The sequence below is a fragment of the Benincasa hispida genome, chromosome 10, assembly GCF_009727055.1.
Source record: "Benincasa hispida cultivar B227 chromosome 10, ASM972705v1, whole genome shotgun sequence".
Classification (NCBI taxonomy): domain Eukaryota; kingdom Viridiplantae; phylum Streptophyta; class Magnoliopsida; order Cucurbitales; family Cucurbitaceae; genus Benincasa; species Benincasa hispida.
The window spans coordinates 45,742,197-45,758,079 of record NC_052358.1 but is presented as its reverse complement, the minus strand read 5'-3'; the positions used below and the strand labels follow the sequence as shown (position 1 = coordinate 45,758,079).

The 15,883-nt window shown below is 34.8% G+C and overlaps 1 protein-coding gene across 1 annotated transcript; it reads right to left on the bottom strand.

Annotated features, from left to right (window-relative positions):
* Positions 1-2,047: 2,047 nt before the first annotated feature.
* On the bottom strand, positions 2,048-15,208 carry LOC120088691 (translation initiation factor IF3-1, mitochondrial). Its single transcript, XM_039046110.1, has 8 exons — positions 14,869-15,208; positions 14,478-14,574; positions 11,324-11,394; positions 5,995-6,093; positions 5,319-5,375; positions 4,393-4,461; positions 3,350-3,412; positions 2,048-3,249 (listed from the first exon to the last, which is right to left on the bottom strand). Exons 1-8 carry the CDS (start codon positions 15,067-15,069, stop codon positions 2,290-2,292), a joined length of 1,617 nt encoding a protein of 538 aa, XP_038902038.1. The 5' UTR covers positions 15,070-15,208; the 3' UTR covers positions 2,048-2,289.
* Between the last annotated feature and the right edge of the window lie 675 nt (positions 15,209-15,883).

Sequence of the window (15,883 nt, the reverse complement as noted above, 5' to 3'; positions counted from 1 at the left end):
TTTGGGTATCAAAGATTCCGATTATCTACATTCCAGAAAAACAAACGGCACCTAAATGTGTGTTTTGGGAAACGACTATCCTAAAACTATAATAAACATATATTGCTACAGTAAATAATATTTTGTATCCCCTAATTAGCTGTAGTTAACACTATTTCAAAACCCTTAATTACTAGAGTATTTACGATTTTTACTATTTGACATTCATCGTTTTTTTTTATTATTTGATACTGTGTTTACTATTTACTTCTCAAACTAAAATAGCTTACACCTTAAACACATAATATTATAACCCAAACTAAAATAATCTACACTTCAAACACAAACTATCATAACTCAATTATAATAACCTAAAACTATAATAATCAACTCCTTGTCTCAAACGTCCCCTAGAATATAAAATATTAAGTACGAAAACTATATTGAGCAGCAACTAGAATATACCTTTTTCTTTTTTTTAAGGAAGCAGCCAAAATATACTTGAACACATTCTTTTACTTTACACACGATTTAAAACACATATTGCCAAAATAATAATAATAATAAAAAATAAAAAATAAAAAATCAGTAGTATAGCATATACATTACACACGATTAAAAAAGAAAATTTTTATAAATAAAAAAAATTAAAAATATTTAAACTTTACAATAAAAAAATTTTAAAAATGTTTGTACTTTTAGAATTTTTTACTATAAAGTGTAGATATTCTTAAATATTTTTTTTTATATTTAAAAAGACCACGTTAAAAAAGCATCTTAACAAAAAAAAAGTAGTATAACTAAATCTAATGCTTGTACATGCTTAAAAACTTTTACCTTTGTAAATGTTTCAAAAATTATTTTTAGTAAAAATATGTTAAAATTATAGATAAAAACTAAGATATGAAATGGAGGATTTGGAATAATACGTCTATATTTGGGTCCACCCATTCTCTTTCAAGTCACTATCATATGATTTTATATCTCATTTTTTGTCCAACATTCTAGCAAAAGATTTTTATTTCATAGATAGTTTTGAAATGTTTATGAAAGTTCAAAGATAATATTATAACTTTTGTGAGAGCCAAACATATTTTAAGATAATATTATAACTTGAGTAAAACATATTTCCGAAACAAGGACAAAGTTTAAGAGTTGAGTTAGCCTTGGTTTTTATTCTTCCAATGATTTTATTACAAAGTGAGCGATCATGAACTTAGGGGTCGTTGGTGGGAATAGAAATAGGTTTACAAAGCCCATGTTTGGTTTGTGAGATTTGTTTATTTATCTTGAAAAAGGCAATTCCTAGGTATCTTTTACCCACACAAATTTCCTAGGTATCTTTTACCCACACAAATGAAGGAATTGCATACCCATTGAGAAGTGTGAGTTTTCATTTCTTCTACCGCTTCCTACCACAATTTTCCTTCCTTCCAGTCGTGAAATCGTATAACATTTTGTTACTCAGCGATCGTGTAACATTCGTGTAGCATTTTGTAAGCGATCGTGTAGCATTTGGTAAGCGATCTTATAACATTGGGTAGACGATCGTATAACATTTTGTTACTCAGCGATCGTATAGCATTCGTGTAGCATTTTGTAAGTGATCATGTAGCATTTGGTAAGCGATCATATAACATTGGGTACACGATCGTATAGCATTTTGTTACTCAACGATCGTATAGCATTGAGTAGACAATCGTATAGCATTGGATAGATGATCGTATAGCAATTTATTACTCAACAATCGTGTAGTAGACTCAGCGATCATGTAGATAATATAAGCGATCGTATAGTATTTTGTAAACGATCGTTTGGACTTGTTTTCACAATCTCAAATTTTTTTAATTCCCACATACTATTACCACACAGACATTGTTTTCCCATGTACAACCAAACATAGTCATACTTGATTCCCAGTAATTTTATTTCAGACATCTTTAATTCTTGGGCATTGAGAAAACCTCGATCCAAACGACTCCTTAGGTTTAACTATATCCAACACAACACAATTATATAACACCATTTAATATCCATCTACTATATAATTTGTCATCAAACATACATAGGGAATAAATTAACTATGTTTTCATTCTTATCTCTTAAATTTTTGAACCAGAAGAGCTAATGTCTTATTACAGATATATTTGAGAAAAGTTATGTTGCCCATTTAAAACAGGGCATGCATAGCAGTACATGTCTGAAACAAAAATCTCTGCTCTGTCTTATGTCTAAATAAATATCCTCATCAAAATTCAGCCTACCATGTAATATTTGAAACAATCACTGTAAGCATGTTCTACCTTTACCTTAGTTAGATTTTGATATCCTGTCTGGGGTATCATTTGGACTCCCCTTGCTGAAAACTCCCCAGCTTTTCTGTCCCTCGTTCAAATTGTCTTCAGAGTTTGTTATTGGAAACTTTGTATTTCCTGCAGCACCAGGTGCATTAGGATTAGTCGATGGCGTGAATGGAGGCCCTCGATTGTGTTGATAACTTGTGGCTGGTGGATCTTGCTTCCCTGGAGCATTGGAGTTTAGAGAACTGAAGATCCCGAAGCTAGTTTTGGATGGACCGGAATTGGTATGATGTGATGGACCAAGCTTGGATGTCTCATTTGAAGAATGCTTAACGTTTCTTGATGAAGAAGTATTGTTATCATATTGGCTGGTTTCTCTCATGGAGGGTGAAAAGTTTGTGTTTGTAGGAGGGTGCCTCCTCTGATCGCGAATCTGGGGTTCTGATCGGAGTGAATCTCTAGCACCTCGGCTGTTGCGGTCCATTACATTTGGTGGTTGGAAACGGTTTGTAGGTTCAATCTTTTTGTATCTATTATCGACTTTGAAGGAAGAATCTTGTTGAGAAAGTGGAACTGAGCTGGTTCTAACATCCCCGTCTGAAACGACATTCATTTTCTTGGTAGTGGTTGTGGAGGGAATCCCATTGGTATCATCTTTCAAGTCAAACACTTCGTCCAAATCATTATTACGATCAACAACCGACCAGGTTGTTTTTTCAGAACTCTCAAAATCGTTTTCAGGATCTGATTCTTCAGGATCCATTTCTTTGTCACAGGGGCTTGAAGAACGGGCTGCTGAAACCAGAGGGGTGGTGCCATTTTGAACCATCTGTTTCGCATTTGCAACAACTTTCGATGCTTTACCACCACCCCCTTTCTTCGAGGGGCCAAATTTAACATGCCTGACTACAACATATGCCTGCCCTTTTTCCAACCTTGGTCCACTTTCCACTATTGCAACATCCTCTATCTGCGAAAGATAGTGATAAGCCGTGGGAAGAATAAGACCAACAGAAATTGATTAATTGGAATCCTTATGAGAGAAAATGAAGTAGTTCATGAGGCTATACCAAAGCAGAGAGACGAGATAACAAGCCGCCCAAGTCCTGATTCTCACCACCCCTGGCAGAACACTGTAAAGGGAACATACAAAGTAAGCTACTATTGAGCACCATGAAGTTTAAAACGTCAATTTGAACAACTAAGATCAGCGGTAGTACGTTTCACAAAGTGGGGGTCTTGGAAAGAGATTATAAGGATTGTACAAATAGAAGAAGCATATAGTCATGATCTACACACCAATGGCATATCGTTATCCCATAAGACACCAATTTTATCTTTTTTAATATTCGTGAAGGTTCAAGCCAACCTGCAAGCATATTGACTATTCTCACGAGACAACTAACCCTACTACATTTAGTTTCTAAGAAAAATCGTAGGATATTAAATCCTAGGTAGGTGGTAAACATGGTTTAACTCATTTATACCGAGCTCTTTATTATTTTCATGGTCCTTATTGACCACTAAGCCAACCCAGAGTAATCAAAGACACCACATCTAAATGAGGATACTCAAAAATAAATCAAGGATAGAAAGTGAGAACTGGATGGCACAACTGAAAATTTAGAGAAATTAGCACTATATAAACTGGTGAAATATCTTAGATCAGGGTCTGGATGAGAGTTCGTTAGTTGGTCAATAGTTAATGGTATGGTTGTGGTTTGCTAAGAGGGAATTGTAATGGTCAGCAATTCCAAATTAGGAAAGAAAAAGGCGACAGGTAGGCCATTATGTGGGGATTTTGTATAGAAAAACAAAAACAAACGACTATCAACCTCTGAAAAGAAATAAGAAACTAGGGGGTGTTTGGGTTAAAGAATGGAATAGTGAGGAATGAGGAATTATGAAGTCTAGGGAGTTGTGAACTTCTAGGACCCACAGTGTAAGGGGTTGATAAGATATAAAATTAATGTTTTTTTAGTAGTGGGATCCAACTCTGGAGTGGAGTTCCCAACTCCTACTTTCCAACTTCAACTTCTCAACTCCTTAGGCCAAACACACCCTAAAAAAACAGAAACTATAAGGAGTTATTTAGTAAATGAGAAAGTAATACCTTCACACGGTAACCACGTTCCATCAATCGCTTTATCATATCAGCTTTCATCCTTAGGTCCTTCTCCTCCTAAAGATCAGATTAAAAAAAAATTAGTATCATACCAAAAGTGTTATTCTAAGCCCTCTTAGAGGGCAAAAGGCTGTTGATTTAGAGCTCAAGGACTCGGACTGGAAACAGAGTTGTGTCTCAACTCTTAGTCATAGCATCAGACATATTGGAACAAAATAGTGTCTTAGAGAGAAAGGAACCAAAGCCTCGACAATCCTTGGGTTAGGGGAAAAAACCAAAAGTATTGTCATGTTGTCGGTAGTAACAACAATCGCAGGAGATTAACTAATGCTGAAACAGTATAACAATATCACTAATCAATCCTAGATTCCAAATTTTTTACTTTTAGATTTCAGGCAATGACAAATGGGTTGATGAAGATATCCAGCTTTGACTTTTAAATGCTTCTGTCCACAAACATGCTTTCCCAATAAAAGTTTGGTTTATCATATATATATAACCCGTCCCGGAATTAGGATGGATACGATAAGTGGTCATCTCAATTATAAGTTGGTTAACATTTTTGGCCACAAGATTCCCGAACACCTAAAAAATGCGGGACAAAAAATGCTAAAGATGAATTAATAATCCTTTAAGAACATATCAATCTTGAGCTATCAAGTCATTTTTTTTAAAAAAAAAGGATGGTACAGAACTTTCATGAGTGAAGTAGCCATAGTTTAAACACAACATTCATGGTCATTCTTGGACTTTTGTACTCAATGTAGTTTTCTGATAGACGTGGAGAGAGACAGAGACTAGGAAACTAAATTATGTCTCATCAGTAAGGCAATTCAATCATATCACCACCAGAGAGTCTTCAAGTTACGTTCCATGCAGCAAAAGGTCTAATCATTCAAAAATAAATTACTTACAGTTTTCCCAGTGAAGCGGACTTCTTTGTGATCTCCCTTTCTTAAACTCACTTCAGCCTGCAAGAATAAAAATATGTTTCACAATATGTACAACACTTTTTCTAATATCAATTGAATGTGTCATTTCTAAAGGCCTGAAGTACTACTACTAACAGGTTTTTCTGCAGGGGAAAGGTAACTAAAACTGGCATAAATTCAAAATGGTCACTCAATAAATTAAGCCAAAGCTCTAGAGATTTGCATTTGTAATAACTTTAAAAAGGTCAAAATTTATTGCAGCAAATTAATTGTAATTCTCATAGAACCCAACTTAACAAAGCAAAGGCACAGTGAATGAATAATCATTTTTATTTGATTAATAATGAAGCTCGAATAACCAGATTTGATGGTGTGTTTTATTTAAGCAACCATGAAGGTAGTGCAAAAATGTTAGGTGTTTCAATCATCTAAGTCTTTGGCTAATTTATATCATGTTCGATTCATTTCCAAAATGAACAGCAATACAAAACCAACTTGAAATATAATTTGACGATAAAGTACGGATCAGCATCAACATGACAACAAATAACAGAAGTTATTTATAACAAATGATTGATTTCCATATCTAGACTAAAAGCATTATCACTGTCTTAACAATAGTCACGAACCCATATGTACACAGCCTTGAGAAACTCACCTTGCTTTTAACACGATCTTTTTCCTTTATTTGCTGTTTGTACTTCTGTCTGTGAAAGTCCATAATTTTACAGACAGGTGGATTGGCTTTTTGTTGGACCTGAAAAATATTTGACGATTGGAATCAAATTTTGCAAGACCTAATAATAAATAGGAAAGACTTCTTTAATTACTATGTGTGAAAAAATATTATTACTCTCTTATTATTACAAGAGTATGAGACCCTAATTTAAATAGAATACAGACTTAATGAAATAAGGAAAATATTAACAGAGTAAGAAAGAATCTAACAGAATAATTACAGTAAATAAAACCAAATAAAATAAAATATTTGCATAAATCAACACTCTCCCTCAAGCTGGTTTAAAGATGTCTTCCATTGCCAGCATGCTAATCAATTTGCTGAATTATAATTTTGGAAGCCCCTTTGTCAGTACATCAACAATTTGCTTTGTTGTAGAGAGATATGTAGGGCATATCACTCCAGTATCAATCTTCTCCTTTGTAAAATGTTTATCGACCTCTATATGTTTTGTCCTATAATGTAAGACTGGGTTGAGTGCTATAGAGATGGCAGCCTTATTGTCACAATAAACCCGTATAGGCAATGCCTGGATAAATTTCAACTCTTCCAATAATCTTTTCTATCCATATGCTCTCACAAATGCCATATGCTAAAGCCCTGAACTCTGCTTTAGCATTACTCCTGGCTACCACACTTTGTTTTTTTTGCTTCGCCATGACAAGATTGCCTCCAACAAAGGAACAATAGCCAGATGTTAATCTTAATCTCCTTTCTATGGTACTACCTGCCCAATCAGCATCAGTGTAAATTTTCACGTGTAAATAACCATTCTTCTTAAATAGTATCCCTTTTCCTAAAGTCTCTTTCAAATATCTTAGAATTCTATAGACAGCTCCAAAATGGGTTGGCATCGAGGCATGCATGAACTGGCTCACCATACTAACAGCAAAAGCAATATCTGGACGAGTATGAGATAGATAAATAAGTCTTCCCACGAGTCTAGTATTTCTCCTTGTCTTTTATCTATGTATCTTTTGCAACTTGCAATAAGTTTGGCTCAATAGGAGTTTCTGCTGTACGACAACCAAGTAAGCCCGTCTCTTTAAGTAAATCAACAACATATTTTCTTTGATTAACAAGGATACCTTGTTTTGACCTAGCAAATTCCTTTCCTAGGAAGTATTTCAAGGTTCCCAGGTCTTTAATTTGGAACTCATTAGCTAGTTCGCACTTCAAGTTGTTCATCTCAGCTTCATCATTACCTGTGAGAATGATATCATCAACATAAACTATTAAAACAACCAACTTATCATGACTAGTATGTCTGTAGAAAATGGTGTGACTTGCTTGACTTTGACAGAATCCATAACCTATCAGTGCTTTCTCAAAATGCCCAAACCACGCTCTAGGAGATTGCTTAAGGCCATAGAAAGATTTCTTTAACTTGCAAACTTTGTTGGTTCCAAGGTTGGCTTCAAAATTTGGTGATAAGTTCATAAATACCTCCTCTTCAAGCTCGTCATTAAGGAATGCATTTTTTACATCAAGCTGATAAAGATGCCACTAAAAATTAACTGCGATAGATAACAATAATATAATGGAAATGTTTTTTGCGACATGGGCAAAGGTTTTATGATAATCAATCCCATAGGTTTGTTAAAGCCATTAGCAACCAACCTCGCTTTGTATCTTTCAATGCTCCTATCAGCTTTGCACTTTATAGTGAACACCCATTTACATCCCACTGTTCTCTTATCTTTTGAAAGCTCAACAACTTCCCACGTGCCATTTTCTTCTAGAGCACTCATCTCTTCCCTAACTGCTAAGTTCCAATTCGAATCATTCAAGGCTTCTTGTATATTCCTTGGCACAAATAGATTTGTTATCCTAGAGGTGAAAGCTCTATAATCATCAGACAATCTATGGTAAGAGAGGTAGTTTGCAATAGAGTATTTAGTACACCGATGAATACCTTTTCTATGGGCTATCGGAATGTCAAGATCAGAGATATCAGGTAAAGGATTAGAAGGAAGTGAAGAACTAGGAGAAATAGGGGTAGAGTGTCTAATACCTGGATCTTCTGGATCATTCATCGGATTATTTGATTGGTCCTATGATAAATCAACTATTTGATCTCGATCTCTTTGAGTTAAGATTCTTCTAGATAAACCTGAAGTTCAGAACTTCGACTTGTTGAGTCAGTTTGTAGTGTTTCTCCCCCTGAATAAGAACTCTCCACACTTGGCATCGAAGGACTAGAACTCACAATTTCAGGACCATTGATGTTCGGGAGAGATGAAGTGTCCCAAAAATTATCTTCAAAGTTAGATGTCTCCCCTTGCAGAGAACTTGGGCTAAAAAATGGTTGATTTTCCAAAAAGGACACATCCGTACTCTCAAAATACTTATTGGTCAAAGGATCAAAACATTTGTAAGCCTTCTTATAAAGGACATAACCTACAAAAATGCACTTAGTGACTCGAGGATCAAGTTTAGTTCGAGAAAGGGTAAGAGTATGGACATAAGCAATATACCCAAACAATTTAATTGGTAAATCAGAGGACAGTCGATTATTAGGAAAAGACTCATTGAAGTGATTCATAGGAGTTTTAAAACTCAAAACCTTAAACATCATTCGATTAATCAGATATGCAACTGTAAGTATGGCATAACCCCACAAATTTTTTGGAACATTCATAGAAAACATAAAGGCACGGACAACTTCAAGTAAATGTCTATTTTTGCACTCAGCAATGCTATTCTGCTGAGGCGTGTCACAACACGTAGCCTGATGAAAAATATCCTTATCTTGCAAAAGATTGGTTAATTGTTCATTGAAATATTCAGTGTCGTTATCAGAGTGAAGAAATTCGAATTTTAGTTTGAAATTGAGTCTCAATCATATTGTAAAACCGAACAAAAAGCTCTTTTACTTCGACTTTTTTTATTAACAAATAAAGCCAAGTTACACGAGTGTGATCATCTATAAAGGTAACAAACCAACGCTTACCACTATGAGTCAAGATTTTAGACAGACCCCAAACATCAGTATGAATTAAGGAAAAATGTGATGTCGTGTAAGGTTAAGGCAAATAAGTAGATCGATGATGTTTGGCAAAAATGCAACTTTCACGTTGAAAAACGGAACAATCAAATCCTTTAAATAAATTGGGAAACAAATTCTTTAAGTAAAAGAAATTAGGATGCCCTAATCTAAGATGGTAAAGCAATATAGTTTCTTTAACAGAATGAGAACAAACACTACTCAAGCCCTAAACTTTTTTATGACTAGCTGAAACGCCGTCAAAGTAATAGAGACCATCAATCATCCTAGCATGTCCAATCATCCCCCCGAGTCCTGATCTTAAAAGATACACTGAATGTCACAAAAGATAACACGATAGTTAGCATCTTTAGAGATTTTACTAACAGATAACAAACTATAAGCTAATTTTAGAACATGAAGGATAGAATGTAAAGTAAGTTTTGTAGTCAAAGAAATAGTTTTTTTTCCTGCGATACAGGTGAAGCTACCATCGGCAATGTGAATTTTTTCATTGCAATACACGGGAGAATATAATTCAAATAAACAAAAGGGACTAGTCATATGGTCAGAGACTCCAGAATCACTAATCCATGAGATGAACTAAGACAAGAGAGAGCTTGAGGACTAGTACCTGATTGTGCCAAGAAAACACTAGGATTATCAGATGATGAAGTGGTCTTTAGCAACTTCAGAATTTGATCAATTTGCTCTTTACTAAACAAGCTAGAGTCAACAACGTTAGCATTAGAGGTATGCTGATGAGAGTTTTGCCACCTTGCTTAGAACTTCTCCCATTCGCAAGTTTTCCATGGAATTTTCAACAAGTTTCACGTTATGTCGAGGTTTATTGCAGTATTTTCAGCCACCAAGGTAAAGCATTCAACTAAATCAATAGTTTTTTTTTGGCAAATCACAATATTCCTGCGACTTTCTTCCCTGCAAACTTAAAAAAACATCATTAATGGTTGGAAGAGTAGTTTTTCCAAGTATTCTACCTCTAACTTCATCAAACTCAACAATAAGGCCGGCAAGGAACTTGTAAATACGACCATCTTCAACAGCTTTCCTATAGTGCTTTGGGTCATTTGTAGACTTCCACTCATACATATCAAAGAGGTCAAGGTCTTGCCAAATCCGTTTTAGTGAGTGAAAGTATTGTGTAACTGAGTTAGTGCCTTGTCGTATATCACCCAATTTCAGGTTCAACTCAAACACTTGTGATGGTTGCCCAAATCAAAATACATCTGAGTTAACACTATTCCACAATTCCTTGGCAGTAGAGCAACACATGAAATTAGAGTCGATGTCTTCAACCATCGAATTGACAAGCCAAGTCATAACCATGGAGTTTTCAACGTCTCACCTGGCGAACAATGGGTCATCTGGACTGGGGGCAGTTTTTTCTCCCATGATGTAGCCAATCTTCCCTTGTCCACAAATATACATCTGAACACATTGAGACCAATGAAGAAAATTATCCTCATTAAATCGAATGGTGGTTTATTTGGACAGTAGGACTAGTTGGATGGATATGATTGTCACAAAACTTTAGCGATGGGTACCTTAGTGTCCAACATATTGCTGAAAAAACAAATTCAAAGAGAAAAACAATAGATATGGAAAGAAAAAACCAGAGAAAATGAGGGGAAAATAGTGGTAGCGGTGAGAGACGACGACCAACGACGGAGCTGGACGGCAGAAGCTGCAAACTTGACCAATGACCGGCCAACAGAAGAGAAAAAAATCGCAAATAAGCAAGACAGAATGCGAACGAAGAAGCAAAAAAGGGAAAAAAAAACCCCGCAAAGAAAATTGCGAAGAAGCACGACGAAATGCAAATAGAAGAAGCAAAACCATGACTCTGGCAAAGATGTGACATTCGACGAGGTTCTGAGGGACCGCCAACAACAACGAACAAGGAAAAGCTCATCGGCGGCGGCGACAACATAACTAGGGTTTTTTAGGTTATTCAAAAATTAGGTCTTTTAGGGTTTCACTACAATTTTTTGCTCTGATAACATGTGAAAAAGTATTATCTCTCTTATTATTACAAGAGTACAAGACCCTAATTTAAATAGAATACAAACTTAATGAAATAAAAAAAATATTAACAGTGTAGGAAAGAATCTAACCAAATAATTACAGCAAATAAAACCAAATAAAATAAAATATTAACATAAATCAACACTATGGTTGAAAGTACATCTATAAATATAAAAAGACAACATAAGATAGCAATATTAAAAATAGAAGTTTTACCTCAACCAAATCAAGCTTGAGCTCGCGAGCACGTTCAAGTGCTTCACGTAGCGAAAGAATTGTATGTTGTCCTGCAAAAATATATGCAACACATCAACAAGTAATAAATAAAAATAATCAACATGCATAATGCAAGCCCAATACATTTTTACACCTTCTCTACATGAGAAAAACCATTCTCTAAGGGGCCGTTTGTTTTTTGGGAATGTAGATAACTGGAAGCTTTGGATGTTCAAAATTATAGATGTCCGAAAATATAGATGTCTGACATCCTCATTAAGGGTTTATAGATGTCGGAATTATAGATGTCCAAAAATACAGGCTTCTTTGTCTAGTTTGCCCATTTATTATTCATCTCTTTATTATGCTCCTTCTGACATCATTAAGGGTTTGGAAAAGTTGATTTGTGATTTCGTCTGGGAGGGGGCTCATGATGAAGATGGGATGCATAATGTGAATTGGGAGATCACACAACGTTCTAAATTGATGGGTGGTATTAGTATTGGCATTGGCAACTTTCAGCATCAGAATTTAGCTCTCTTAGCTAAATGTGTTGGCGTTTTCTACCTGAACAAGATGCTTTATGGTGAAGCTTATTGTGGCTAAGTATTGTTCTCCCTCTTGTATCTGACCGACAATTATTCGTGGACATTCTAAATCTCCTTGGCGCTTCATTTGTCAGACTATTGATTTAGTGGCTAATCATACACGTGTTCGGCTTGGCTCTGGTACATCTATTTCATTTTGGAAGGATCCTTGGCTTAGTTGTGGAGCTCTTTATACGGTATTTCCTCATTTGTTTCGGCTTACTCGATTACCGAATATTAAGGTTGTTGATGTATGGATTGAGGATTCTGAGGCTTGAGATTTGCATCTTCGTCGTAATCTCCATGATTGAGAAACTCTTGAATAGGTCGCCTTGTCTCAATTATTATTTCCTGTCAGTTTTCGTTGTTTGCCTGACACTTGGATTTGAACTATTGATACATCTTCAACGTTTAGTGTTAAATCTCTTCTGGATGATTTGGTGGGTTCTGTTGATTTCCAAGTCAAGGATGTTTATTCAGCTATTTGGATGGATCATTTTCCTAAGAAAATCAAAATTTTCTTATGCGAACTAAGCCCTGGTGCAACTAATACTGGTCGCCTTCAATGACAAATGTCATATATGACCATCTCTCCATCTTGGTGCCATATATGCCATAATCAATCGGAGTGTGCAGCTAATCTTTTTATGCATTGTCCTTTTGCATTGCATTTTTGGCATATCATGATGAAAGTTGTTGGTTGGTCGGCGGTTCTTTCCCACAATATGTTCGACAATCTTGCTTCTTTGTTGGTTGGTCATCCATTTCATGGTACTAAGAAGACCCTCGGGTTAACTTTTATGCGAGCTTTCTTCTGGACTTTTTGGGGCGAGCGTATCTTTTTAGAGATCTTTCTTCTAGTTTCGATCATTTTTTGGATTTGACTCTTTCTACGGTGTTGTATTGGTGCAAACCAAAGCAACCTTTAAACATTTAAGTCTTTCCTATTTAGTTTCCAATTGGAGATCTCTTTTGTAATCACCTTTAAGTGCTAAGGGGTCCCTCCTTTTATTTCATTTATTCAATGAAATATTTCTTACCTAAAAACTGTTTATTATCGAGAATGTCTTAAATTTACATAATATTCCAAAAATGCCCTTACGACTATTTATTAATTTATAATTAATTTAATATAATTTGAACTCATATAACATATTTGTTTTTATTAATTTGAATTTCTTTTTAAATTAAAGGTTCTTTTCAAATAAAGGAAAACGAGTCAACTTGCAAATATAGCAAAATATCACTATCTATCAATAATAGACGGTGATAGACACTGATAGATGTCTATCATGGTCTATCACCGATAGGCAGTTACCTTATGTTATACTTGAAAATATTTTCAGCAATTTCACCATTTAAAATAATTACCCTTATATTAATATAGTTTTATTATTTTATTTGTTATTTTTCTCAACAAAATAATATATATTAATTTAAGATTTCTTTTATAAAATAAATATTAATTTGAATTTGAATTTGAATATCTTTCTAAAAGAACAAATAGAATATAATCAAAGAGAGTAAAATACATAATTCACGGTATTTATTTTAATTATAAAATGAAAATAAAGAAGAGTGATATTTATAGATATATGGAAAAAAAAGGGTTAAAAAAGGTAAAAAGTGAATGCCTTTAATACAGGAATCCAAAAACCCATGTTTCAGAAGGGCATCCAAAACTCTTGAGATGCCCTCCAGATAGGCATCTTACACTACCGCTCAACAAATTCAGTAATCTGGATGCCCACTCCATGGGAATCCAAAATTCCCACGAAAAAAACGACCCCTAAGAGTTTTTGGAGACCGGTGATGATGGGTGTACTGATTCTTTCTTGGCTACTAGGTTTAAAGAGAAAGTTGGACCTCTAAAGAAAAAATTTGATACAGTTTTTTTCTCTAAGAGAACCTCTTTTTATGGAAAATGGCAACTGGTAGAGTTGTTCAGGGAACATCCTAGAAGTAAGCGGGTGTGAGTTCGAGGTCTACTATTGCACTTTAATAGAACCTCTTTTTAGGTTTTGTTTATGGTGTCTCCTAAAAGAATTTTTCGTACTAATCCTGCTTTTGACATTCAAGTCAAATTGAGAATGTAGCGTAACTGCCTTGACCCTTGCCCCATAAGGAGGAAGCCCTCCTTGTCTAAACTATACTGCTTCATTCTCTTAAGAAAACGTACACTTATTTTCTTACTCATACTTCCACTATTGTCATGCTACTATTTTTCCACAAACAAGTTAGCATACCCCGTCACTCATTTCAATTGATAGATGCAATACTTGCTTTCTAACAAATTTTGTTAGTATGTAGTTTTACATGAAATATTAGACATGAAGAAAACCAAAAAACCTATCAAACAGTAAACACACGCCTTCCTTCCCCGAGGTATGAGAATTTAATGTTCCATGCACTCTTCTCGTTTTATCAGAGGGAAGCGAACTATGCTAACCACCTAGATGCATCACTATATGAACGTGGTATCAATCTTAAGAACGTGAGAAGGCATCGCAACTTGGGAATCTCAAACTATCATAATAACAAAAATTCAATATTTTTGTCCCACATACCATCATCATACACAAGCCTCACAAGATCAGCCTTAATTTTATCATTAAGTCGCGGCCCACTCGTGTCCTTTTCTTCCTTCTTCGCCTTACCTTGAAACTTCAGTAACATGTCATAGAGTGAACAACATCAGTCACCATAAACTAAACAGCCTATAATCCAAACCTATAATTCAAACGAGCTGCCAAATTTAAAACCAGTTTTCACCAATATGACATTAGAAAGAAATAATTAAAAACACAATTCAAATCTTATTTTGTTCCCTACTCTAATATGTAACTTGAAAGTTCAAGGCATGAAATTGTAGTGACTAAAACAGAGTTTGAACCCTTAAGAGAAATAGAAAAAGAACCCAAGGTTTCATATAATTCAAACTCAAAATCAAAAACCAACCTGAACCGGAGCAGCATAGAATCTAACATTATCGGCAAAATCAGCTGGTCTGCGGGGAATTATCCGCTCTACATAACCTACATGTTTCGTTGTACAACCGGGATCAAGCGAAGCAACATGAGAGATTTGAAAGTAATGTCTCTTGAATTGAGCCGAAAGGGACTTGAGCTTGGATTGGTTAATTCTACAGAAGAATGCCATGGTATCCTGGTTTCAGTGACCCAACCATAGGGCGCAAAATTTGTACGAATATCGATGGATTTAACCCTCCTTCCAGGCTTTCTTCGAACGAAGAAGATGGTGGCTCGCGCCAGTCGCAGAGAGAGGCAGTTCAACAAGGTTTCGGATCCACCCTGAAATTTAGGCTCGATATTTTTGGCCCAGTTTAAAGCCCATAAAGATGAAACTGGGCTGAAATTTAATAGAGATAGATATTGGGCTTTCGTATGCCAATGGGCTCCATCGATACATGTCCAAATCCAAGTGTTTTTAGTTTGAAGGTTAATTGTTGGAATTTCAGGTTTAATTCTGAAAAATGGAAAAATCACCCAAAAATAAGAATTATGGCAACTCATGTGACATGCACATGGCTACAAATTTCTAAATATCTTATTTGCCTTGTTAGTAGATGTTGTTGATAAAACTACAAATACAGGTAATTCTAAAATATAAAACAAAGTATATATGATATTTGTCAAAGACAATTGCCCTCCTAATTTTGCTTTAACATAATCTCTATATTTTATTATTATTTGAGATTCTATTTAACCACTTTTCGAATTTATCTCACCTTAATAAAATATCCAAATTTTTCTACCAAATTTATATTTGAAATATCCATATATTATTAAAACTTCATTTATCCATATATTTTATTCAAATCTCTATATTGTTTTTCATAATTGTATACATACATTTTTAATGAATTAACGGTATATTTCTCATATTTGTAATAAATTAGTTGTATAGGCTATTTTTTATATTATTTTAACGTTTTGGGAAAAGAAATATCATT